At 40.3% G+C, this 25,948-nt stretch overlaps 1 protein-coding gene across 5 annotated transcripts in view; it reads right to left on the reverse strand.

Moving 5' to 3' along the window:
• Positions 1-24,970, reverse strand: part of PDPK1 (3-phosphoinositide dependent protein kinase 1) — a 45,741-nt gene extending 20,771 nt beyond the window's left edge. Inside the window, exons 1-8 of one of the 5 annotated variants that reach the window (XM_032126179.1) lie at positions 23,899-24,970; positions 22,438-22,528; positions 21,924-22,032; positions 20,455-20,648; positions 19,815-19,960; positions 19,302-19,476; positions 18,926-19,040; positions 17,807-17,891 (exon numbers count right to left, since the gene is read on the reverse strand). In XM_032126179.1, the coding sequence (XP_031982070.1) occupies positions 17,807-17,891; positions 18,926-19,040; positions 19,302-19,476; positions 19,815-19,960; positions 20,455-20,648; positions 21,924-22,032; positions 22,438-22,516 (903 nt within the window). In that variant the 5' untranslated portion in view covers positions 22,517-22,528; positions 23,899-24,970. Of the gene's footprint in view, positions 1-652; positions 680-9,875; positions 10,029-10,504; positions 10,678-17,806; positions 17,892-18,925; positions 19,041-19,301; positions 19,477-19,814; positions 19,961-20,454; positions 20,649-21,923; positions 22,033-22,437; positions 22,529-23,898 lie in introns of those variants that run through there. The other 4 variants (XM_032126178.1, XM_032126177.1, XM_032126175.1 and 1 more) reach the window with 4 other exon arrangements.
• Between the last annotated feature and the right edge of the window lie 978 nt (positions 24,971-25,948).

A 25,948-nucleotide genomic window follows, 5' to 3' on the forward strand; every position in this document is an offset into this window, starting at 1 on the left:
AAAAATCTCTTTAGGAGGGAACATTAGTATTTATTTTGGAAATGGCAGCTTCAGTTTGATAAATACCTCTATTTAGGTCACGCTGTCATATAGCCATAGGTCAAACGTCTGAACACTTTAATTCAAGAATGCTTTTCTTAAACCCAAAAAAATGCTCCTAACACCAAATTTCATGGTATCTTCTCCTACAAATAACATGACCTTAAATTTCTAGTTATACAACGAACACCTGTATTTACCAGTAATATTAGTTCAGAGATCCAAGTTACAATGAACTCTAGATGAACACATGAAAACTTTAATGGAGGCAAAGGACACATTCTTAATTTTTTACTTGGAATTTCACTTTCTCTGGTAGTATTTCTCTTAAATACACATTGGGGAAGGACAAGAAGAAAAGGATAACATAAAAAAGGCACATAAGCTAGAGTGTTTAATAACCGGCAACGCCTAAAACTTTTTTTGAAGAATGCTCTGGTTCATGGCCTTTTAAAACAAGGGAGATTGCATGCACTATTTAAATTGTACATATGGCCACATAAAAACAACCCAATTGCAAAACAAAAAGAACAGATACAGCCCAGAAAACAGCAAGTACAAGGAGACACACTCCTGATTAATGTAATATGCAAAGCAAATCGTCATTTGGTACCTTTTTATCCATTTTCCCTAAGTAAGACCAAGGAACCATGTCAAGTTGCTTTCTGCCCCTTTTGGTAATACACCTCAATTAGTCTGTCAGGGACTGCATCTGATGTTTTACTTCAAACTGGCCAGAAAATACAAACAAATAGGAGAGCTCTGCTAAACTACTGCTGACAAAAAAAACCAAACCAAACAACAACAACAACAACAACAAAAAAAAAAAAAAACAGAGGAAATATTTAAGAAAGTTAACACCATGGCTGAACATTATTTTTTAATCTCAGTATTCTAACATAGATCCAGCAGAATGAAACTATGACTTAATGAAAATCACCTAATCTCAAAACAGACATAATGTACAACCATGTGAGATAGTCCATAACATACATCATGTTACCAAATTTAAAATTACTTCTGACAAAAAGAATTTTTTTACCTCATGAATTTCAATTTGAAACAATTTTCTGCATTTTTGTCAGAAGCCACCTTAGAAAGGAATTGGACTGGCACTTAATCATGCACATGGTCTTAAAGAACCTAGCTCCCAAAAAAGCGATTCCTCACATGGTTGTGGTCTGTGCAGTAGGGAAAAGCTACCTTTATTTACTGCTAAAATTGACACTATTACTACGAAAACAGCATATACACATTAAAGTATATGTGCTGTCGGTCACAGTTCCTTTTATGCTTCATATACATATATTTTAGCTGGTACCTTCTGCAGACTAACTATTGTCCCCAGCATTTTCATAGCCCAGATGAATCACCTCTCCTTCAGACAGCTACTCAAACAGCAGTGTGCCTAAAGATACACGCTAGCTAGAATTAAAAACAGATTGCACCCTTTCCCATCAAGACTGCAGCAAGACTGACACAAGCATGACTGCTCAGCAACTGAAGTGATGCCAGGATAAAAAACATCCCATTAATGGAAATACAGTAAATAAAACACACATACACACAGACTAAATATCGGGATCTAAATGATGAACTGGCTCCAGTCACAAATGAGGTTTTACTGGTTAATAAAGCAGTAGCACTGCAGGGAGGGGGTCTGATCAGATTATGCAGCTAGCAAAAGCACCTCAAAAAAGCAAACAAGCAAGAAAAAAATCCACCACAAAGCAGAGAGCACTGGGAGAAAGAGGGGGAAAGGTGCTGGATGCAGTGTATTTCATTACACAGTAGCTGAAACTAAGTCACAATGAATATCCAGTATAGAAAAATCCTAAGGGAAGAGACAGAAGTAAAAGGACTTTGTAGGAAGAGAAGGTTATTTTCAGCCAGGGTGTAACATCAATTAGTCCCAACTTTCTCAAAGGAAAGTCAAGATTAGGAACAAGGAGGACAGAGGAACATGCAGTAGATTTAAAAGGATCAGTTACCTAAGAAATGACAGAACTATGCAACTAGGTCTGTTATGTTGCACCTCAACATTATAGAAAAAGGTAATTCCTGCACTCACCTTTCCACATACCATATATTCTTCTTTAGCATTTTGCCCTGCATTATTTACCTTCTCAGTTTTATTTTGAAAGGCTCCAAAAAACATGTCCGCAGAAACCATAAATGTCTCTACACATATATTTTTAAATACGCCAGAGATAGAATACAGGTCAGCTTATCTGATCTAACTCTGTACCATCACTCTTTTGTAAAAATCAGACTTAAGATCCTTCTTCTGCCAGATGCAGACGATTTTTTAGTGAGAGATGAAGTCAATCACAGCAGAATATTCTAAACTGCATCTGCAATTCTCAGAAGCTTGAGGATGCTCTCCTTCTAGCAATTATCAATATTTCTCAGCTGGCAAGCCAGTGAAAGTACAGATCCTCACATAGTAACTACAGACTTACCTATTGCATGTCATGGATCATCATGACCACACTGATTACCACTAACCTAGTAATTCTATCTCTTTAAAAAGTACTCTCTAACACTACTTCTTTCCCAAACCCTTAAGGGTTCTCCTTTTCATTTACTTTCACATAGAAATTGTTTCATTCTTAGTGCAACATACTCTGAGTTTGAAAGCCTTTCATGGAAAAAAATAACAAACCTCCTGAGAGCTCATGGCATTATAGACCAACAGTCATTTCGAAATCTTCAAGTAATTTTCACTAAATCACTAGAAACAGGGTTCCTTTTATTTATATGTGAAATAAGTTCTAATACTGTTCTTTTCCCCACTTGTCTGTGAAGAGTAGAAATAAACTTTAAGTCAACTGGAATCAATGCAAAAAGCCCACTAGATAGCACTATGTTTTCCCTTTCCTCCCCACCGCCTAAAAGAACTCATACTTTTTCCCTTTGCAATTCAGCATTTTGACAACTGCACTATCACTACAACTGTTAATGTATTTATATGCATCAAACACATACCACACTTCTCTAAAGCAAGTACAGCCACAACAACTGCATCTCCACTAGCTTTTTCCCACCACAAAATCTGCAACACTACTTTACTGAGACCATTCTATCAACACTGACAGCAGCAAAAAATACTTTTCGAGACTGGGCTTCCACAACTTCCAGTATCCTTTACTTCTGCACTGACTGACAGGATGTTGAACCCTGAAGATGACTGAGAATATCTTTGCTATTGCTGAATTTCTACTAGCAAGATCTATTACAAAGAAAATCACTATGAACAGGGTCCTGACCTCTCAGCTGTCTGATAACACTGAGTCTGACTGCTGACTATTACTGAATCTCAAGCTGCTTTAAGACACAGGGCAAACATGATCACAAAAGCTCTTCCATCTAACTACTTCTAAGGCCAATTTTTTTGGAAGCAGACTGTGGTAACAGAAAGTATTTTTTACACAAAGCAACATGACCTCTAAACCTCAACCAGTACGTTTGTGTTGATTATAAATAATGCTAATGAGGCTATAAGCTAGAAGACTGGCACAACCCAAGATTCTGCTAAAGGCAGTTTAAGTTAGACAGGTTTGGCCTGAGCTGTTTTGTCAACTGTTTTGACATTGTCATATAAGCCAAAAGTTCTGAAACTGAAATTTATTTTGTATTGCTTACAATTTAAACATTGAAAACCTGGGGTTTTAAAATGAAAAAATTAAAAGATAAGCAGTTATAGTTAATAAATTCTTTTCATGGCACACTGGTTTCAGAGGGTTGACAAAGATGCACCAACTGCATGTGACACACATCTCGTATCTGAAAAAGAGCATCAGAAGGGGTAATTAACAGATATTACACACAGCTTTTCCACTGGCCTCCTCCCCCATCATATCCCACAATTAAAATGTTAACCTTCTCTATGTTCCCCAATACCTAGCTGTGAGAGTCTCCACTTCAAAGGTTATAGTGTAACACACCCTGGAGTTCCAGCGTGTTCCAAAAGAAAAAAGCAACTGATCAGGTCAGATACTCAGATGTGCCTGAACACATGTCCTCAAACTGCTACTAAAATGAGAATGCAGGCAAAAGCAGTGTAGTTCGGGTACAAGAAACTGAAGACACAAACCCTGACTCACAGTAACAAAAATCCAACTAAAGGCCTCACCTTTCAGTGCAGAAAGCACAGTACAGTTTGCAACAATAAATACCAATCCCATACAGGAGCTGTTTGCAGGAAGTGTAATGATTACTGTGTGATCCCTATCAATATTTAACACTCATTTTCCTTTCATAAATTCTGTCCGTTGCTGCACCAGAGTGGAATGCCCTGAATGAAGACAATAATAGATGGTGTGCTTTCATAAACTGCAGTAAACATCAATTCTCAGACCTTATATGCTCATGTCTATTTATGCTCTGGATGTCTGCCTAAAAATGGATTGTCAGACTTTCTGTTAAGTGATCAACAGCATCCTCTTTCTATTAACCAATTGTACATGTATCCGTATAGAGAGAAACAATATACTGATTAATCAAACTCCATTGCATGCCAGTTTCTCTTCATACACACTTACAATAGCTTAGAAGTTTGTCAGATAATTTCAAGAATTTAACAATACATCTATTTGCCAACATTATTATTACCTTTAAGTAATTAAAATACTTGCCTAAAGAGAAAAAACATTAATTAAAAAAGGTCACTAGCTGCTATCAGACTGCCTTTTGACTGTAACATAAAATCAAGCATGCAATGAACGGGACAAAACTTAAAGTAAGCCAAGCCTCAGAAGTACTTCTGAATGCATCACACAGCTATTTAACTGTTCACCCACTTAACAGGTTAACTTTGACACTAAAACACATACAACCATACTAAAACATCATAGTAATTGGGAGGTATTAAAAGATATGTATTCTGTTCACACTTTCAGCTTGACAGAAGTTCACCATGATTTCTAAGAGCAAACAGACATCTCCAAAAAAAAAAAAAAAAGAAAAAGAAAAGAAAAGCATTTATTAAAAAAATACACTAGGTTGCAAAAATATTTTCCCAAAACAACAGGATGCTCTTTTCTACAGAGTTCTTTGAAGACAATAGTAAGCCATTTTCTTCAAACTCCAAGTATTAGTTATTTGTAGATATTTAAAAAGCATTAACATCAAACATTGATCTTGTGATCTTGTGTAGCAGGAGTTTGCGTTTATGTTGCGTAGAGATGCATCAGCACCCTTTCAAACCTCATCGTCAAATGGTATGCAAAAGATTACTGTAGAGAACTTAAAATTTAGCTCATAAGCCAACAAACTGCCCCTTTAACACCACATATCATGAACAAACTGACCCTCACAGTCAGTAAAAGTCTGAAGCCAAACAATTTGTCAAAATCAATACTTTGATCAAGGTTCATAAATGATTATCAACTACTACATTTAAATGAACATACTAAAATCTCATAGTTCAACTACAAAAACTGTTTTAACACAAATTCGTTTTGCAAGAGAATCTGAAGTCATACATGCATCTAGGGTGAAGTTTTTTCATCTCAGAAGTTGCCACATGAAAAAACGGTTTAAAGATCATTTTTATGAATTAACCATGTAAATTTCAAAAGCATTTGGCTTCGTAAAAGGAGGGTTTTTTGCTGTTGTTGTCCAAACAAACAGCTATGCTAATTGATTAAAGAAGTCTAGGCTCTAACCCAGCAAAACAACTATGCTCACCTTCATGCCCAGTGTCATTTGAAACCTAATGCTGAAAGGTAAGCACTCATTGAAGAATTGCATAAAACCGTTACTCCCAAAAAATCTCTTAACAAAATATCTTGATAGAAATAACCATAATTTAAAAGACAACAAAAGATCTTTAAAAATCATGTCCTGATAATACATTTCAAGATTAAAGACTGTACAAATTAATGGAAGGGGAAAGCTTGAAGCTTTCAAGCTTTCCCCTGTTCAAACATACTATTTTACCTAAAATGGCTGGTCCCTCTGCAGTAGTGGGAAACAGAAGTACTGTTTGTCTACTGACATTTCTTCCTTTGTCCAGTAAATCCATAACACAGTCCATCCATAAATGAGTAATGAGGATATCAGCTTCATATTATATCAGCAAAAATATAGCCAAGAAGCTCAATGCTTTGGAAGCACAGAGAACACCTCAACATTCTTAGACTGTTTTAACTTTTAGGGAATAAAGGTATTTTATCCACAAGACTGATTTCGTTTCTAGAGAAATTAATTTTTCACATACCAAGCAATGCTGATCCAAAATTTCAGTTTATGCAAATGCCTTTCTATAAAGTCGACCACCTTACGTAGTGGTATTTCTGCCACTGATTTCCAGGATTCTAATTCCAAAATCAGGTAGGGACTAAAGCTAATGAAAGGATTTATAAGAACCTGCATTTCAGGCAGTTACTCTCTAACCTCCTCTACTGCTAAGCAAAGCACTTAAGTTCCATGCATCTTCAGAGGCAGACTATTTAAGGCATCCTTCCACTGCCTAGTGCTTCAAAACAAATCAGAAACAGGAAACCACACAAATCTCCAAGAACCTAAAATCAGCCTATGGCCCATATATAGCTATATTGTAAACAAGTAATTGAGAATTCATTTAACACAAACAGATCTAGGCTAGCTCACAAGAAAACAAAAGCCATCTGTGATCGCAATAGTCTGGATCCCAGGCTACACCAGCAGCTACCTCACAAGGCACACTGATAATCAGGGGCTGCGCAGCAGAGATGGGGGCTCAGGCTAGCAAACACAAAAGGACTTCCTATGCCAGGCTCCTTGCTAGCAGCTCTAGGAGGCAAAGAGAACAGCTTGGGGTAAAGAACAGAGAAGCAGACACACCGAAGTGGCAGTATATAGATGGAGTGTATGTACAGCGGATTCATGGCACAGTCAAGAACTGTAAATTCCTGCAGGATTACTAAAGAACCAAACGTTGAATTCAGTATTTTCTTTTCAGAAGAATGCACTAAGCAAGTTAATCCTTGCAATTTTTCACCATAAAGAATTATAAAATATTTCTAGGTGAAGTATTTACAGCTTGTCTTTTAAAGCAGAAAGCAACTCTCGGGTTCAATATTTACTCACACAGCAAACAACTTACTTCCTACAGCAATTTTGAGTAGAATTCATATGGCGTGAAAAATAAGGTTCTAGACCAAATAGCTAGCTTTGCGCATTTTGTATCCAGTCCTTTCAGACGCTTTAGACTGTAGTAAGTTTCCACAAGCTTACCTGCAAGTAAGATGTCAGAAAGGGAAGTGGGAAGGGAAGAAAATCTGCTTCTCCCCCATTTCCTTCTTTATTATACATACACAATCTAACTTGGTCACTTGCAAAGAAAGTTTTTTCCATTTGAAAAACCAGAAACAATAATTCCTTGGCATCGTACGTATTCTTTGGAAAGCTCTGATATGAGGAACTTGGATTTTATCTTTCAAACATGATGTTTTCTAAATTAAGGTCACTTTCATATTTTCTGAATGGCATAAATGTGCTAGTTCTACAGCAATCCGTATAGCCTTTCTAGACAAATATATATATAAAAAATACAAGTTTACTGCTAAAAAATAGGTATTAATAAAGTATTTCACATCTTCATAGACCAAATTTATTTCTATTACTTTGACAGTTTACTACATTTTTCAGTCTAACAAAATGATTGTGCCCCTGGTTTCATGCCTTCTGTACAAATATTCCTGCAAGTACTTCAGTAGTCGTCGTCCCTTTCCAAGTTTTTCCAGCAATGTTGCCTTCTAACTGATCTGCTTTAGGCAAGTGCAATGAGCCTAAGCCTGCAGGGTATCTTACCACATCCAGCTACAGTAATCTACTTGTAGAGTTTCAAGAGCTAAATGAAACAGACTTTACTTCTGGCACTGTAATAGATCAAAAACCCAAAGAAAAATTTGTTTTAAAAAAAAACTTACCCACACAGTGGAATCATTGTTTAGGAGACCATCACTATTATACTCAGATTGTTCTGTGGATCATGTCCTTTCACCTAGCTCTAAGCACTTTTAATGTTAGAAATATGAATGCGTATAAAACTGCTCCTCTTAAAACTCCCGGTTTTTCCACCTTTGAGCACCTTTTCAACATCCGTGTCTTCTGCTATTGTATATTCCTGCAGCCTGCTTTGGTAAGGGATTTACTGAAAACTTATCCCAGTTAAAAGCCTACGCATGAGTGATAAAGACTAGTCGTGATTTTATGATGAAAACCCAAGAGAGGAGAATATTAAATAGATAAGCTTGAAGAGTTTCCCCTACATACATACCTGGAAGCTTTACACCTACAAATAATTACAAACAGAACTCTTAACATAGCCTAATCTAATCCTTAACATAGATGCAAAACTGTCTCTATGTAAGGTCTAAGAGCCCAGTTCTTCGAAAAGTGTAGTTCATATTAGTTCCACTGGGGGAAAAAAAACAACCTAGCAATTTTGTTCAGCTGGATCCATGACTACACTATAGGTTTTATCAGGTCAGAAACACTGGTAGAATCTAGTAATTGCTAGCGCAGCTAAACAGTCCAGTAAAGATGTTGCTGCAAATGAAGATGTTAATTACCATACTTCCAGACATCTCATTTTGAGAGGAAGGGCACTTCTTGGTTTGAGACCCAATACACTCACATTAGCATTAACAGCAAATAGCTAAGACCACACCAGCATCTGCAACTAAAGCTGCACTAAAATAGTTTCCTTCTTAGAAGTACAACTCCCTCCTTATGCCACATCTTCAGAAAATAACGGAAGATTTTAGGAATTGTCCCTGAGTACAAAAATAAAGAAATTAACTGGTTTGGCAGAAAATTGCGAGAACATTGCTTTCAAAGCCGGGCTCTATTCACACCTCCCCTCCCCAATCCCATCTTATGCATTTACAATTCAATAATCACAGAACTCATTATGTCATTAACTCCATCACATAAACATTAGCAGTAATTTGCTCAGTCTCAGAAATACTGGATTTCCCATATTTGGTATCATCTGAATTACAAAAAGGTTAGTTGAATCAGGCCACCTCTATCTGGTACTGCCTGTCAGTACACTCACCTGACCAGGAAAATATTAAATAGAATGGAAGAGAAGGAATTAAAAAAAAATTACCCTGACAAAATACCTTGATTTTCACAAAATTGGTTGTCAGTTGCATTCCTAATTTTTCCCCTCTCTGCATGCTTTTCTTATGGGCAGGGACCTAAACTGTATACAGAAAAGGAAGGGAAATGCAAGTATTTTGGAAAAAAAACTCTGAGAAAGATGGACAATAAACAAGAGCAGAAACACAAAGGGAAGCCTACTCTCTGTTTAAGAGTCCAAGTAAACAGAAGTCATCTCTGATGCTAAGAAGCAGCTTTATAGAGCTGTATCAACTAGCAAAACTAATCCCTTTAATAATCAAAAGTTGATTTATTTCATAGACCTTGATGTAGCATTCCATGTGCTCTGTAGGGCTATTCCACATAGTACTTCTCATCTTCGGTCAATAAATATGATTCTGTGTAACACCCTGATGAAAAAAATCACTGAGCATGGAGAAGAGAGCACACTGAAACAAGATGTCAAGAATCAACATGGCTGTGCCAGTCTCCACAGAAAACCCTCCTTAGTCAATTCCAGTTGATGAAAAGGTTTTAAGTGCCGCAGAGTGAAGCTTGGCAGCCTGCAACTGACAGAGCACAAGACTCAAAAGCACAGCAGCATGCACACGAGGATAAGGAACATATCACTGCCAGGCAGTTCTGCCAACACGAGTGAAAGCTGGTGATTATTTTTCTTTTCACGAGAGAATGTCTACACTAACTAAACTGTATAACTTACAACACAGAAGAAGATTTACCATTACCACGTCTGTATACCAACTACGAGTCCATCTTCGAGATACGTCAGTACACACGAAACGAGATTTACGCTGTCAAACTAACGTAAACAACTGCGTTTGAAACGGCGTCCTACTGTGACCCTCACGATCTTCCTCACGCGTTTCTTCCTACTACAAAAGAAATCGATTACAGAGTGACAGGTAGCTCCCACAGGGCAACAACGCCTGTTCGGCCAGCGGCAGACGGCCTGGCATAGCCATGCCAACGCCCCGTACCCGGAACCGAAAACGGAGATCGGCGAGAGGCCGCGGTGAGGCCCCTTCACCATCGGCCTCACCTCCTCCCGCGGACGGGCTACGCTGGGGGGAGAACGGGGCCCTCCCGCGAGGCCTGCGGCGAGCCAGGAAAGGGGGGCGGAAGAAGGACCGCGAGCAGCAGCGACGAGACTGGCCCCACCGACGGCAGCGCCCGTTCACCCGCCCTGTTCGAGCGGGCGTAGGAGGCGGGGCCGTTCGCGAAAGCCCACCGCGACCCCGCCGCCGGCAGAGCACTGGGCACGGCCGGCCACCTCTCACGGGCTGGCCCCGGCGCCTGGGCCTACTTATTCCCCCAGCACCCCGCGGGCCGCGGCCCCGGGCAGACTCACCAGGGGGCTGCCGGTGCTGGCCATGGCCCGCCTGGCCCGCGGGCCGCCCCCCGCGCCCGGACTCACCAGGGGGCTGCCGGTGCTGGCCATGGCCCGCCCGGACCGGGGCCGCTCCCCACCCGTTCCGCGCCAGGCGCTCGGCCCAGCCTGAGCCAATGGGGCGCCCGCGTCCCCCGCCCCCGACGTCACCACAACAATCCCCCCCCGCCGCAGGCGGGTCTTCCGCGCACTGCGCTCGCTCACTGGTGGCGGTAACTGTTACTCACAAGCGAGCCAGAACAGAGCGTCCCCCGTCAGCCTCAGCGTCCAAGCCGAGAGGAGGATGCGCAGTTGAGGGAATGGCGCCCCAGGGAAGCTGCGCAAGTAAGGGCGGAAAAGGGCGGGCCCGCCGGGCAGCACCGCCCCCGGACACTCAGAGCCGGATTTGTGCCACGACGGCCGCGTGCCGTAGGAGCGGCGGCGGGTGGCGCCAGCGCGGCGGCTGGGATTGCCGGGAGAGCCGCGCCCTCCACGCAGCTCGGAATTCGAGTGCGTCATAAATGCAATGCCAGTGCGCTTGTTCGTTCCTGAGAACTTGCCTCGTCTGCATAACACCCGCGCTCCCTCGCCGGTTGTGACAGGCCGTTTTCCCTGTTTTCCGTACGAGCCCGCGGTGCCCGGTAACGGCGTCCTGTCAGTCCGTGTGCGAGCCCGCCGGCCACAGACGCCGGGAGGCAGGCCAGCCGCGCACGACACTGTAGTGAACAAATTGAGTTTGTCAAAGAGTTCCTAGAATTGCGAGGGATTACTCAAGAGGATGAGGCAGGAAAAGACTATCTAGTTTGCTGAACTGCATCAGAATGTACAAGATACCAATATTTAGCTTCAAGTGGGGGTGGCGTGGAGGGCCAGGGCAACTGCAGTGTCCCAGAGTTGATCACTTTTTTCAGAAAGGTTTTTAAAATAGCCAGCCTGAGTCACATTTCCTGTATGATAATTTTTTCATCCTTCTGCCTGAAGGCAGAACTAATCTGTTCTGCAAATTAGTAGAACAGTTGATCATAATCTTGTAGTAGGTTGGATGCATGGGTCAGTGGACGTCTGCGTGTGCGGTTTTTTGTTGGAAGCCTACCTGCACTCTTCAGACTGTATCCATCTTTTAGGCCTCTTAGAGAAACTCTGCCAAGTAGGAAAAAGCTTTTGTGTAACTTAGGTCAGTAGTGCCATAACTGTGTTTGTGGCTACTGAATGATGCTGTGATGGTTTTCGCATATGTGAATTGAAAGAGATTATCCTGGCGAAAAGGCAGATTCTTTTCCATGTGATCTGGTAAAACTTTTCTCTCCTCATTTTACAGTTTTGGGTCTAACTAGCCATTATCATAATGGTCCACACAGCTGCTTGACCAGCTGGATTTATGTTTATGTCCTTGGATACTTTTGTAAGGCTCAAAAATCAGCTAGTTTTTTTACGGCTCAAAAACTATCACAAAACTATAAAAATTTGTGGATTGCACACAGCAAGTTTACAGCTATTCCAAACGTTATACAACCAAGACTTGTGAACACAAAGAAAAGGAAGGAACCAAACAGGGCAGACTTGTAATACTATTACATGACTACTCAATTAAGCTGTATGTGTCAAGACAGTTCTGTGCAGACTCGCATCCTGTTCCAGTAGGACTTACTTGGGCACATGTTATACTCTGATTCAGCTTCTCTGGGCTGTAGATCAGCTGTACAGACTATATGTGTGTGTTCCAGTATGCATGAGCCAAAGCAAACACAAATCAGGCAACAGCATCACTATAGGCAATTTGCTAGGTTCTGCTGCTTAATATCAGCAAACTGTAACATTTTCCTTTCTAGAAAAGCAGATGGTGCCTTTAGAACAGAGGTAATAAAGCACACAATAGCATTAAAGCCATGAAGTACCAGTATATTGTATGTAATTCTTAGAGCTGACAATGCTGTAGAGTCCAGTGGCTTCATCTGGCAGAGTTTAGTGTATCAAACCTGCTGGAAAACTTGGACAGTAGAAATTTTTATCTCCAGTTGAAAACAAACTGAGAAACTAAAATTAATTAGAAAAGGGGACAACTACAAAATCTAAAGTTTGTCATCAGTCTTAGGAAAAAGGGAGAGTAAAGGCCTGTTATTGCTCAGGAAAGGGAGTGAAGAATAGATAATGTGTAATGGATTGAGGAATAGAGCACACTCTTTTTCTTCCACTAAAACAATCTAGTTTAACAATGAAGATATTATTATTCATTTTAACAAGATAATAATAGCACACAAAAAAATTGAGTTAAAGTCCTTAGAAAGTGTGTTAAATTCTGCAGGGACAGATGATATTTGCCCCAAAGTTTTTTTTTTGGGGAAAATGAAACAAAACAAAACCACCAAAACCAAACAAATAACCCCAAAAAAACAAACAAAAAAAACCAAACCAACTAAGCAAAGCATAAAGAACTGAATCAGTCTCTGCAATGTTGAAAGTTATTTCTGAGAAGCCGTTCAAGAAGCCTAGAGGACTTCTGAATGATGGTCTCATCTTCAAGTGTAGGAAAAGTAAGGCCAAAAATAATGCTAAACTAAGTGAATGATTAAACAGAGAATATAACTTGATTCAGCTTCCATCTTTGCCAAGAAAGCTTACTTGCTGCTAACAGGGTAGATAGTATATAATTTGACTTTGCTAAGATTTTTGACACAGTTCAATTTTAAAGGAATACTAAGGAAGCTTGTTGACCTAAATGCTAGCACCTTGTCTTGTTAATGAATAATTAAATTTTTTGATAATGCGTCTAATCATTAGCAGTTCCCTGTTAAAGTGAAATGGCATTTCAAGGGGCATTCCAGGCTCAAACTTGGCCTGATTCAATATTTTCATCAGTTTTGGTAATGAAATAGAAAGTATGTCTACAAGATTTGTGATATTATTCTGGGAAAGATTTTAGTCACTTAGGGAGACAAAAATGAGGAGAAAAAATATTTTGACATATTTTAAATACACTCTAAATAATACGAAATTACATAAAGTGAAAAGTACTGCACTTCAAAAAAGAAAGCAAATGTATTAATATAAGCTCTGAAATAATAGGTTACTAGCAATTTACTGAAATAGGATGTGAGAGTGAGAGCTACAGAGTACCAGAATTTAAGTAATGAATTAATAGTGAGATGTTACTGCAAATAAATACTATTTTAGCACATAATGACATACAGAATTTGAGAACGGCAGCTAGTACTTATTTCATTCTTCATGTAACAAATGAGGATGCAGTTGAATAGTATATCCAAGTCTAGGCACGATGCCTTCGGGAAGCTGTGAATCAGCTGGAGAGAATCGGGGAAAGCAAACACTGCCTGTGGTGGGGGGACGTGGGGGGATCCGGCACCAGGGGCGGCCAGCGCCGAGGGGCATCCGCTGGGCAGGGGAGCTGCCCCGGGGAGGAGGAGGCACCGCCACATCCACTCCAGGGGCTGTCCAAATATAACCTACCTGAAGCCCGGGCCCAGAGGCCATGCAGGGAGCGACACAAAGTCAGCTGAAGACGAGCCGTGTCCCTCAGACCCAGGTGGAGGCTAAATAAAGCTGCCATGCCCTGGGCAATATAGGTGACTAGAAGTACCAGGTGAGACAAGCAAAGCAAAACAAACAAAACAAACAACCTCCAAACACACCACCAAAAAACAAACCCACAACTAAACCAAAGTCTTTGTCACAGAACATTTTCAGCTCCTTAGTGGCTTACAAGCACTACTTAAATATTTTCCAAAATAGTTTCTTTTGGCAAAATTCAACAGAAGAAAAAGGGAAGAATGCTGTGTACTTTGTTCTGGTTGCAGGTGATACACATAGCATGCACTCGGTAGTCCCAGGATATGAAAGGCTTCATAGGTTTGATCAGAGCCAATATTATGTCTCCTTATTAGACTGTAGTTCTCTATCTTCCATTTGAAGGATATATATCACTCTTAGAGGCAAAAGTCAGCCTTAGAATAGTTCAGAGATTCTGGAACAAGCTGTGAAAAACCATAGCTTGAACCTAATACCAGTCTCAGACATGACACCAAAGAAAAGAACAAAAAAAAACCTTAAAAAACCACAAAGCAAAAGGACAGGGGGGAAAAAAAAGGGGGGGGGGTGTTATAGCCTGCTTTTTTTGAAAATTTGTAGTATTTCAGTGGCTGAATAAAAATGAGGCTTTGATTGTTCCAAAGACCTAATTGTAAAGCAGAGGCATTTGGTTTTAGCTACAACAATTAATATTTTTAAGTAACTCCATAAAAGCAGAAGCAGCTGAAAGTTTTTAAGAGTTTCACCTGGAGAACTCCTGATGCTGGAATATCATTTCAGCCTTTTAACCATCAGCCTGTCATCATCTGCAGACTCAGTTCTTATAGTCTTGCTATCTTGCCCTAATGGACACAAGCAGCAGCATCTTTGGCTTTTCATTTCTCTCAAGTAATTTCTGTCTACATTCAATCTCTCAGTTTTCTTTTGCTTCTCTATTAATGAGGTTTTACACTCTCCCTTCCATAGCCTGCTTCTCCTTACTCATATCTGAATATAATTGTTCCCACTCTCATTTTGCTAATACAACTGGTACAGAATACCTTATGAACAGAACAAGATTTTATGAAAACGGTTCAATTTCTGTGCAGACGTGTTCATAAGTAAGGGCTGTCAAGATCTGATTAGTTTAAGATACAATTAATCTGACAATTTCAGAAAGCATCTCTCAGATTCTGAAGATTTGAAATTTGGAACACTACATCAAACTACACTATGGGGTCTAAAAGTTTGGGATCACCAAAATCCTCCAGGTATGTGGCATTGTTTTTCTGATTTTCTCATCCTGGGGAAATTACAGCAACTGTTAATGACAGCAACATCATGTTCTCCTCTTGCCATTAGATTGCGGCAGAATAAAAGATGCACCCTTGAATATAGCTTTTGCAAGTTAAAAAGCACCGAGGACCAGAAATGGGATATTTTTTCAAGTATCAGAAAAGCCCTTTGGTTACAACAGTGAAAACAAATCACTGCTGTCACCTTCTATGGCTGTCACACAAATCGGATGTTAACTCCTCCTTCTGTTCCTGTTTTTCTCACAGATGAGGACTCCTCACAACAGTTCTCTGGCTTAGCATGCTTTTTTGGAAGGATGTCTCAACCTACTTTGTTTCTTCTAAATGAAATCTTTCTTTGCCTTGTCAAAACTAATTTGTGCTGTCACCAGAGAGACAATGGAAGCACTCCAAAGAGAAAGGAATGAACATATGTGACTGTGTACATGCGTGTGTCAGCTAGTTCAGATGCATGTGTACATACCTCAGTATGCTTGCTAAAACTGTTGAGCCCATTAAATCTAAGAAATGCAACTAAGACTCCAGAAATCTGCTTGGTAGATGATTAATCATATATAGGATTTTCTGTGTCTAGGGCAGAAAGTAAACCTCCAGAGATTCACACAGAAAGGCTGTACCTGTTGTGCAGATAGGCAAAGGACTGATCAATTCTTGAGAAATAATAGAAGCCCTGGAGAGGCCTTGGGCCTGGCCTCTTCTGTGATTAAGTAAAGGTCATTTGTGCTGTTCTTGTTTTTCACCTTTCGCCATTAGATCAGCCCAGCCACTTAACCTTGAAATATTTTTTTGTTAAAGCAGTACATGAGGCTTACTTATTGCAAAATAAAAAGTTACAACCATTCAAGATAATAAAGAACACGGCCTACTGTCTGATTATCTTTAAATAGAGCAATTACAAATTCTGATCAAATCAGGAACTCTTTTAATTCATCAATATCATATTAAGAAGCAGAATTTCCTTCTTAAGCAAAAATAGTTTCTCATTATTTTATGAAAAATCATGCATAGTTTTTACAAAATGATGGAGTTTCAATCATGGCTCATCACATTGCAAATATTTCTGCTTCCAAGAGGCACACAATTCCAATAGCTCTTCCTGAGGAAAACAGCAGGTCTGCTGCTTCCTCCTTAGACAAGAGGGTTACTGGATCTTGCAGCCAGGAGGTTAATGTAGGGAAGAGCATAGTCATGTGTCTCTGGGACCGCAAATGGTGCTGGAGTCAGGCTTTGCCATGCCTTTAGTGGGAGTATTTGCTAGACAGAGGACTTAGTCACAATCTTCTTCTGAAGTACACAAATTGAGGATTTATTTTTAAATCATACATGTTAGAAACTGTTTGCACAGTCACCATTTAAGCTGCTTGGAAGGACAGTGTTGGGAGGTGATCTGAGAGCACAAGGAACTTCATAGGCAGTATTCCTCACGGAAGGTCACTGATCTTTCTGGTGTTTAACACGACTATTGCCATTAGAAAGCTTCAGTAGTTCAGCAGGAATCAAACCTCCTGTGGTATCATTGTCACACAAAGTACAATAGTCACTACCACTGAAGGACACATCTGCTATCCCCAAGGATTCTTGAAGCATGAGAAAGTCATCCTTTCCATTCTGTGAGTGAGAGGGATAATTCTTTCCAACACTAGGGCTCTCAAGGTTGTCTTTAATTATTTCAGAGATTTTCAGGCCAATGGTATCATCATCATGGCTTGGTGCAAACAATAGTCCTGGCCTCAACTCAATCTCTTCTGCTCTTGTGTACCTGCTGGGGACATACTGCTGGCTTGGACCCAAGGTAAATTCAAAGTTCTCTTCTGCAGTAACCAGAACTGTGCTTTCTGTAGGTTTCAATGAGATTTGGGAAATCAGTTCTTGGGTGTTTGGATCAGAAATTCTATCTGCATTCACTTTGCTTGAATTGCTGGCCTCTTCTCTTTCAAGTTGGCTACAAGCCTCGTTTGGTCCAACCCACTCCTAATGAAAACATCAGTAAGGTGGGGTCATTTTGCAATTATTCCAAAATAACTCTTCTTTCTTTATGGCTTTGGCGCAATAACCCAAATGTTTAGTGTAAATCCAACAGGCTAAGTTAGAGTAATAGGATAAAAAAACCTAGCTGCTAATTCCACAAAATTTTACAAGAATTTTTACAAGATTACACCACCAGAATATAATGCAAGCTGCTGGTATTTCTTTGGTTTTGAAAGGGTGCACCTTTTGCATTCAGTCTGAGCTGGGAGTCACTGGAGGAGCTCCACTTCTAAGGAGCAAGAAGCTGGACAGAAGCTCTGGTGGTTAGCTGGAATGTGGAAGCAGGAAACGGTGAAACTATAAACTCTCAGGAAGATCAGAACCATGTAATTCTGCTAGAACGATTAATCCCAGAAAAAAAAAAATCCTCCTGTCATGAACTGAGGGTCATAAGAAAGGAGTGAAATTTATTTCTTACCTTAAAATTCCCATTGTGCAAACTATAGAGTGGCTGAAAGAAAGCAGCTGGTGTGGGAATGCTAAAGCAGGTGAGGCTTTTTGCCCTGAAGTGAGAAAACAACACTTAAAGGGACAGTTTTTCTGTATTTTGTCTCCATGATACTGGTTAGATGAACCCCCCCACACACTTATGTTAGTAAGATTGCACAAGAAGCCCACTCATCATAATTTCTGACTTCTCATGCAACTGCTTGTCTGCCACCTGTGCATGCATTTAATGTTTAAGCTGAAGCACACTCCCGTAAGTTTCTTAGGAATATGCAACAAACTTAATATACTAGTCTATTACTCATTATATGCACTGAGCTGTTTAAGCATTTGTTTATCATCTTACTTGATCTAAACCACTGTTTCTGAAAGTGTTTTAAAGAGTTCTAGTTTCATTACATTTAAACAGAGAAATTCTTGCAGACATCCTTGCCCTTTAATAGAGTCTATCCTGTAAAAATATTTTATTGCATGGACATCATGTGTTCTGTTTCTCTAAGAATGATGTGTATATGGAGCATAATAATGTATGTCAAGGCAAAAAAGAAAGCAGTAGTAGGAGATTTACCTATGCTCTGCCAGCATAAAAAATTGCAGAGGATGGTTGAACCAAGGTTCTAAAACCACTTTTTTCTCTGTACAACATGGTCTCAAATGAATTGGAGTCAGTTTAATTTGCCTATATTGGTGTTTTACCTACTGACTCCTGCCAGGAATGTAACAAGTAGCTTAACATTGACATCAGTTTAACCACCTTTATGGATTGCTGTGTACTTGCACTTTTAATTTATCTACATGAAACTTCAAAAATTTCCATGGGCTTAAATTTCTTTAACTCCAAGAGACCATCATCCTTGGGCTGTAGCCGAATTTGGGAGTCCCAAAGGTACTTTGGTCTCCTTAAGGACTGTATAGTGGGTCATTAACTATCACCAGCCAAGGAACGTGGCACGTTCCAATACTGTCAAAAGACCTTTTGGAAATGACTGAGTTTGTGCAGCAGAAACAGGAAGGAAAAGGGATATAATGAGTCTTGATTTACCCTTTTCAGGCCATAAATATCAAGGGAAACTTAATGAAAATCACATACCTTGAGGAAATCTTGCAGTTCCAGAATAAATACAGTAGAGTGCCAAAACTCAGAGGAATTAATAAGAACTGCATAGTTTTGGTATTTAGAATCTTTTCAGAGAATTTTGGGACATCTAGGAAAAGAATCAGCACAAAAATTTTTAATAAAAATTCTGGAAGTCAAGATAGAACCCCAAATAACCAAGCACTACAAATGAAACAGCTTTTCATTTGTAGCTAAAGGCCTTAAGGAAAGTAATTTGGCTATGAATATTTGAATAAAGCTAGTTCTGATTTGAAAAGCTTCATTTTACCATGTACCTTTTTTCTTTTTTTTTTTTTGGAACATGGACATGAAAAGAAATGAAATAAGATGAAAACAACATTCTTTGTACCTGCTCTTTGAAACAGTGTTGTCTGGCTCCACTCACTCCACTGACTGTGGTATGAATTCTCATTTTCAGAAACTTTGCAGCGAACTCTTGCAGCATAAGCAATGCCACTGCGGAGCTCTGTGGCTTCAATTTCAACCTGTGGCAGTGAACTGGGTAGTGTCTTGTTCAATGCAACCTGCAAAGTATTACAAAGCATTGCTGTTAATGAGACTGGGCAAAAGGATAGTCTTTTAAATACTCTTTTTTTGTTGTTTTTTCCCTTCTCTTTTCTTTTCCAGATTTTCTTTTCTTAGATGCAAGAAGAGGGCCTACATGATGATGGATGACTTCTGCAGGGTTCATGAGGAAGAGTTATTGAACTTCAGTATTGATGTTTTATGTAAAATCTCTCAGCCTTAATATAGGAAACTAGAAAGGCCAGCTTAAGTCACCTAGTGGAGAGCCCTGAGCTGAGTGGCAAGGCCGTTGTACCCAAAGAACAAGGCAGGATCACCATATGCCTCATCCAGTTACCTCCCAGGACATGCTGTACTCCTTATACTGCAACTCATATTGGAGAATTTCAGCGAGGTACCAAGGCACATTCCATACACTCCACCATATCTGGCACTTGCTGGCAGTGGTGTTGCTCTGGATGTCCAAAGGTGGATCAAGTTTTACTGCAAATAGAGGAGGAGTTTTTTTCATGGTATTTGGGACACCACAAAAGAAAATGCATGATATTAGGGTGACTGAAGTCATGGAAGATAAAGCTGGGTCTAAAGAGGGATACTAACACTAGCAGTAGACCAAATTAGCTTACAGGATCGGAACAGCTACAGATCTGATGTAAATTAATGATAACTCATTGAGGCAATCCAATTGCAAATTACCCAGGGCACAAGAAAACATGATGCAGATGAGAAGTATTCTTGAATGGTGCTCCAGAGCCAGCCCTCTCTGAAGTCTGGGAAAAGTCAGGATGGAGAGACTCAGTGACTGCATCCTTACTGGTGCAGTTCACACAGTGCACTCTCTGGGGATGGGCAGTCTTGCTTGTTTTCATTGTTTTCACTTGCTATCTTTGAGACATCCTTTGTTAGACAGCATATCAGACCTATCCTGGAGCTTCTGGGCAGAGCCTGAGCTCACAGCTGCCCTGGTTCATACTTACTGTGTTTGCGGGGATTGTACTCTGGAAAGGTCATGTATGTGTGATTATGTCCAAAAAAGTTTCCTTGGAGAGAGACTCTATAACCATCTGTTTCCAAGATCTGGTTGGCTAAATGAATTGTGCAGTGGTACTGATTCTGTGTGCTCGCTGTGGCAGTCAGTTTGCAGCTGGCGTTGTGGCCCTTTGACCAGAGGCTAGAAGAATAAAAAGGCTGAAAGTTTCTTTTAAGTCATACAATTAAGTGCTTTTCAGTTTATGGATGTGTGGCAGCTTAGCACACCACAACACTCTGGAAGACCATGAACCTATTTAGTGCAGACAGCAAGCAAACCAGCAATCCAAAAGCTGGCGGGATGGCAGGGCTGGATAGGGAGGAAGGAGGCACCTTCATAACCTTCATAACCTTACTGCTGAGAGCACTAGATCTCACACAAGTTGTACACAGCACCCAATAGCTGTTCCCTGCTCCCTCTGAGAGGGCTGCTGTCACTGCAGGAAAGCAGGTGGGTAGGGGGGAAGGAGTAGATGGACAGTTGGTTACAAGTGCATAGCACGGAGGTAACAATAAGCTGTACATTGAGTCCTCTTTCACTACAAACAAACCAGTACTGACAGCAAAACGTGTTGGAAGTTGGTTTGTCTTTGTGTGGTTTAGCCATTTATTGGTAATTTTTTCACATTGCATGTGATCCCACAAGAAACTGGAAGAGCAGTTTATCAGCTTGCCCATCTTTCTGTATTAATAAGAGTATTATTAATAAGAGTATAAAATCCAGTGTTAATAAGAGTTAGGCTATTTTTTACTCAACTGTAGCAGAATGTGAGGCATCTAATGTCAGAGTGGCTTACCCTCATGTAGTAGTTACTGGTGGTCAAGACAATGTTACTACATAACCTAAACATATTCATCTTAAATTATCCTATTAGTTAGCAAACTATTTATCCGGTTTCTTCTATTAGAAGAAAAACTATTCAGGTAATATTCTAAATCTCTTATTAAAGCTTATAACTCAGTGGACTTGTATTTATATATTTACTAACATAGATTAAACCATTAAGTGTTTAATTTCTAGGCAAAAAGGAAAGAAATTATTAGAAGTTGGTTAGGCAGCTTTATGTAGGATGGGCTCTGGAAGTTCCCAGGTCATGGGGACCAGAGGCTGGAAGGGAAGGTTCTCTGCGCTGAGATGCCTGCCAGAAGGGTTCTCTGAACAGATGGAGAGCCCATAGCTGATAGATCATGCAGCCATATGTGGTGGACCTTTGCAGCAGCCCCTGAGGCTGCAGGACCACAAAAGAGAGCAGCTTCTGAGGCGGCCCAGGTCTGGAATGATGGGGTGGCAGAACTAGCTGTGCCACAGGTCTGCTGTGGAGGGAGCAAAGCCCACAGCTGGGCCCCATCTCTGCTTCTCAGTGCTGTCCTGCCCATGCAGGGCTGGGGCTGCCACAGACAGCTCTTGGTGTCTTACTTGGTGAAATGCAGGTGGAAAGGTCCATCACCCACGGGCTTCTCCGTTACCCACATGCAGCTCACAGTAGTCACGTAGTTATTCAGGCAGCTCAGGCTGCCAGAGAGCTCTGCAGAGAAAGGAGACCAGAACTGGATTCATGTATCACTGGATGATGCCCGGCTCAGTACATCAAATAAATGCATTACTTGCTGCTACTTCCTTTGCTGACACTGCATCTAATCTTCCTCATCATGTTGTTATTCTGTTGTAACACACTTCACTCCATGAGATGAATGTGAGATCTTAGAGCAGGGACCTTGGGCAGTGGCTACACTTTTTCTGGTGCCCAGCTTTTACAGTATGTGCTTAGTCCCCTAAGCCTGGCATTGCCAGCCAGCTGTACTGGTTCCTGGGACCTGGGAAAGGGCAGTCACAGGATCTTGTATTGCATACTGAAGGGTCTGTGAATGGAAAATTAGCACAGGCGTGTACCTGTCTTTGTACAGTGGACCTATTCCAGATCTCCTCTTACCTCTCCTTCTTCCTCCACCAAAGACCAGTGCAGCAGCAATGCACAGCTGGAGGCCCAACTGCCACACAACTCCTCCCATTCCAGATAGTATCTAAAACAGAATCATTGTTAAGAGCAGTTTTGTCAGTATTTCTACCAGCAGATTGAAGATTGGTTCTGGTTTGGCCAAATTTAGAAATATACCCTCTGAGAAAAGGCACAATCACCCTTCCCCCACCAGGTTCGGGAAAAAATAAATTTTCCTCGAAGGAAAGTGAAGAAGATAAAACTATTTATTTAACAAACACACGGGAAAGGAAAATAATGTTAAATGGTAAAATCTTTCGCTGTAGAGGAAAAACCTGGGAAAGCGTTAGAGTCCTCCCTTTGGTCTCCTTGGAGCTGGGGCTTGGCCCAGGGCCAGGCCCTCTGTGCCCGGTGGAAAGTCCTCCCGATGGGTTCTGATGTTAAAGCAATCAAGCAGTCCAGTAGAAAAGGGAGAAAATCCGAAATTCCGGAGAAGGAAAAATTCAACTCTCAGTCTCTCTCCAGAGAACAAAGCAGCTGAACCACTGGCCAAAAAAAAAAACTGTCCTGGGAGCAGCAAGCCGGGTGCTTCCTCCCTCCCCTGCCACAGCTGGGAAACAAATTGCTATCTGTGTGTGACCTTGAACAAACTGCAAACTGCTTTGAAAAAGTTTTGCTCAGTTTTTTCCTTCCCCCTCTCAGGCTCAGTTTAGAGGCATAGAAAGGCACAGGAATTAATTTCTGGGCATGGGCAGCAATATGGGATACACATCATAAGGTCACCCCAAGACAAAGCATTAGCTGCAGTCTTCTGCCAGCCTGACAAAAGCTGATCTTGAGTCTGTCAGAGAGGGCAACAACTCAGCTGTATCATTTCTTCTATAGGAACTGTTCTTCTTATGACAGTAAATAGTACTTTGCACTAAAGCACCAGCTGCCTGAAAGGAAATCTACAATTCCTGCAATTTGATTGAGGGTGGGAGAAGGTGTGGGTCCTTCTTTCCTTCTTCCTGCATTTTTGTCATCTGGTTCATGACAATTTAAGAGCAGCAGAGAGCCACAGTGGGTTGGAACCAATGTTCATGCTTCCCCAAATCCTGTTTCTGACCATAGTCAAAACCAGATACTTGGAGAGAATCATAGCAATAGAGCATGTTTGTCTCTGAGCATTCTAATCCGGAAGGGTTATGTAAGGATGATTGAAGTGTATCTTCTGCAATATGGAACACTATATTTCTACAAGGTTATGCTGGGCTCACTCTCTTTCTTTTTAACAAAAAATTCCATTCTCTGAATTGTCTCCTGATGAAGTTTTAATTTGAAATTATACTTTTTCACTAAAAGTTTCTGATTTGATGATTTTATGGCACTTAATATGAAGAATATGGACCTGATCTATTCAGCAATATGTGGTGTTTCAAAAAGGTGCTCCCAGTTTGCATTATTTGCTGTTACCTGAACAGAGCAAATGAGCCCAGCACCACTGCAAGGAGAGTGCTGCTCCAAGGAGCCTGAAACCCAGAAAACTTGGAGTGAGTTTGTAGACAGAGACCACTAATCAGTATAAACAAAAACAGTTTCTTGAAAAATTAAAAAAAAATTGAAGGAACAATGTTTGCACAGACACTGAACTGAGCTTTACAGCTGGGGTAGCAAGAGGGTGGGGTAATGTTCTGTCTCAAAAGAGCCTGAGTTAGTTATTATCAGAAAAAAAAAGAAAAAAGAAAAAAATACCAAACAAAACTTGCCAGAGATTATGATCTCTCTTTCAGAAGAACTTGGGGAAAAGGGGAAGAGTGTCAGCATAGGAGAAACAATAAGTACAGCATTAGCACAGGACCAAGCGGATATAGCCTGGCTATAGAATAAGATTGTGACTTCTAACCAACAAAGAGTCTGAAGAAGTCTTGAATAGAAGTGAGCAAGAAAAAGCCTATGCTTAGCAAGGACTGTAATGTAATCATTAGGATTAATAATAATCATTAGGATTGTTTTACTGAAGAGATTAAATTATCTGATCCATGACCAAGAATATCCTTCCAGTCATGAATTTCACAAAGCTAGACAGCAGCATCCACGTATAACTTCTTGCATGTGATTATGCCTGCCTATAGTGTCCCTTGTCTGAATTAAATTGTAAAATAATTACGATGTTTCAGGAACTGATCAAGAGAAAAGGAGTATTTCTGGCTTTTACTTCACCACCTCTTCATTTACGGGTTTTTCATAAATATCCTGTTTTGCTGCAGACTTTCTTCAGAGTGGGGGTTGTCGAGAGGAAGCGTCACCATTAGCTGATTTTAGCTGAAGGAGGCTGGGAGGCATGAAGCCTCTCCTGCTTATCATTCTAATCAGGTTTGCTTATGATCCCTGTGATAAATACAGTAATACTGACTAAATATGAAATAGAGAGAGCTGCATTAAGTAGAATTATACATATGCTTACAAGAACTTGTTCAGGCACACAAACAAATAAACAAACTGAGGTCAAGATAAGTAAACCAGGACAGAACGTTTCCAGGTAATTGCTACTAATTTGATAAACCCCTCCGCCCCCCCCCCCCCCCCCCCCCCCAAGTAGTTCTTTGTTCAGTTCTGCAATGTTTGAAATGTGGCAGATATTTCTGGCTCTCTAGCTCACCTGGAAACAAATACAACATGTTTAAATGCAAATTTTTGTGTTAGAAACCATAAATGTTAGTCATAAGTAGGCCATGTAACACTGAATTCTGAAAGACTTATCAAAAAATAACTTCAGGAAATAGCACATAACCAGCTGAGTGAGATTCTGCAGCACATTAATGCAATTACAGGAGCTAACATACAGACTGTGGATATATATTAATTAAAAGAAAAGTTATTGCAGCTACACGTAGCATTTTTAACACCATTAATTAGTTTCTTCTGTTGGAATCAACACTTTAAAAAAAATTGCTGTCAATATGAAAATGGTTCTGAAAAGGGCTATAAGAACAATATAGTCCTGGAGAACTTTACTCAGAAATCAACAATTAAAGACCAAGTGAATCTCTTTAACTTAAGCGAAGGAAAGGCTAAGTAGTCATTTCACACCAGCCATAAGTATCTTACATGAGAAGATCATTTCAGGTAGGAGAAAAATATTTTCTTTTCTTTTTTTCTTTTTTAAATCTACAAGAGAGAAATGGAAAGAATCCAGTAGCTGGACACTGAAGGTAGATACAATTAGGCAGAAACAAGTGAAGAATTTGTACAAAAGGGATCTATCTTTATTGCTGAAACCTCTTGCCTAAACATATGCAAGACCTGTAGTCTATAGATCTTGGTTAGGTATCTTAAAAAGAATAAAAAATCCTATTAGCTCAGATGGAAGTCCAGTTCTAGCAGCACAGCTGATGCTAGCAGATGCTAGCAGTGGAAGACAAATCAACTTCTTAGTCAGATGTCTTGGGGACCAGACTGCTTGCTGCTTTCTTGTGTTCTAATGTCCAGTTTCTGCAACACTGCAAAGTTGTGGGTGAAGGCA

The sequence above is a fragment of the Corvus moneduloides genome, chromosome 16 (assembly GCF_009650955.1).
Source record: "Corvus moneduloides isolate bCorMon1 chromosome 16, bCorMon1.pri, whole genome shotgun sequence".
NCBI lineage: Eukaryota > Metazoa > Chordata > Aves > Passeriformes > Corvidae > Corvus > Corvus moneduloides.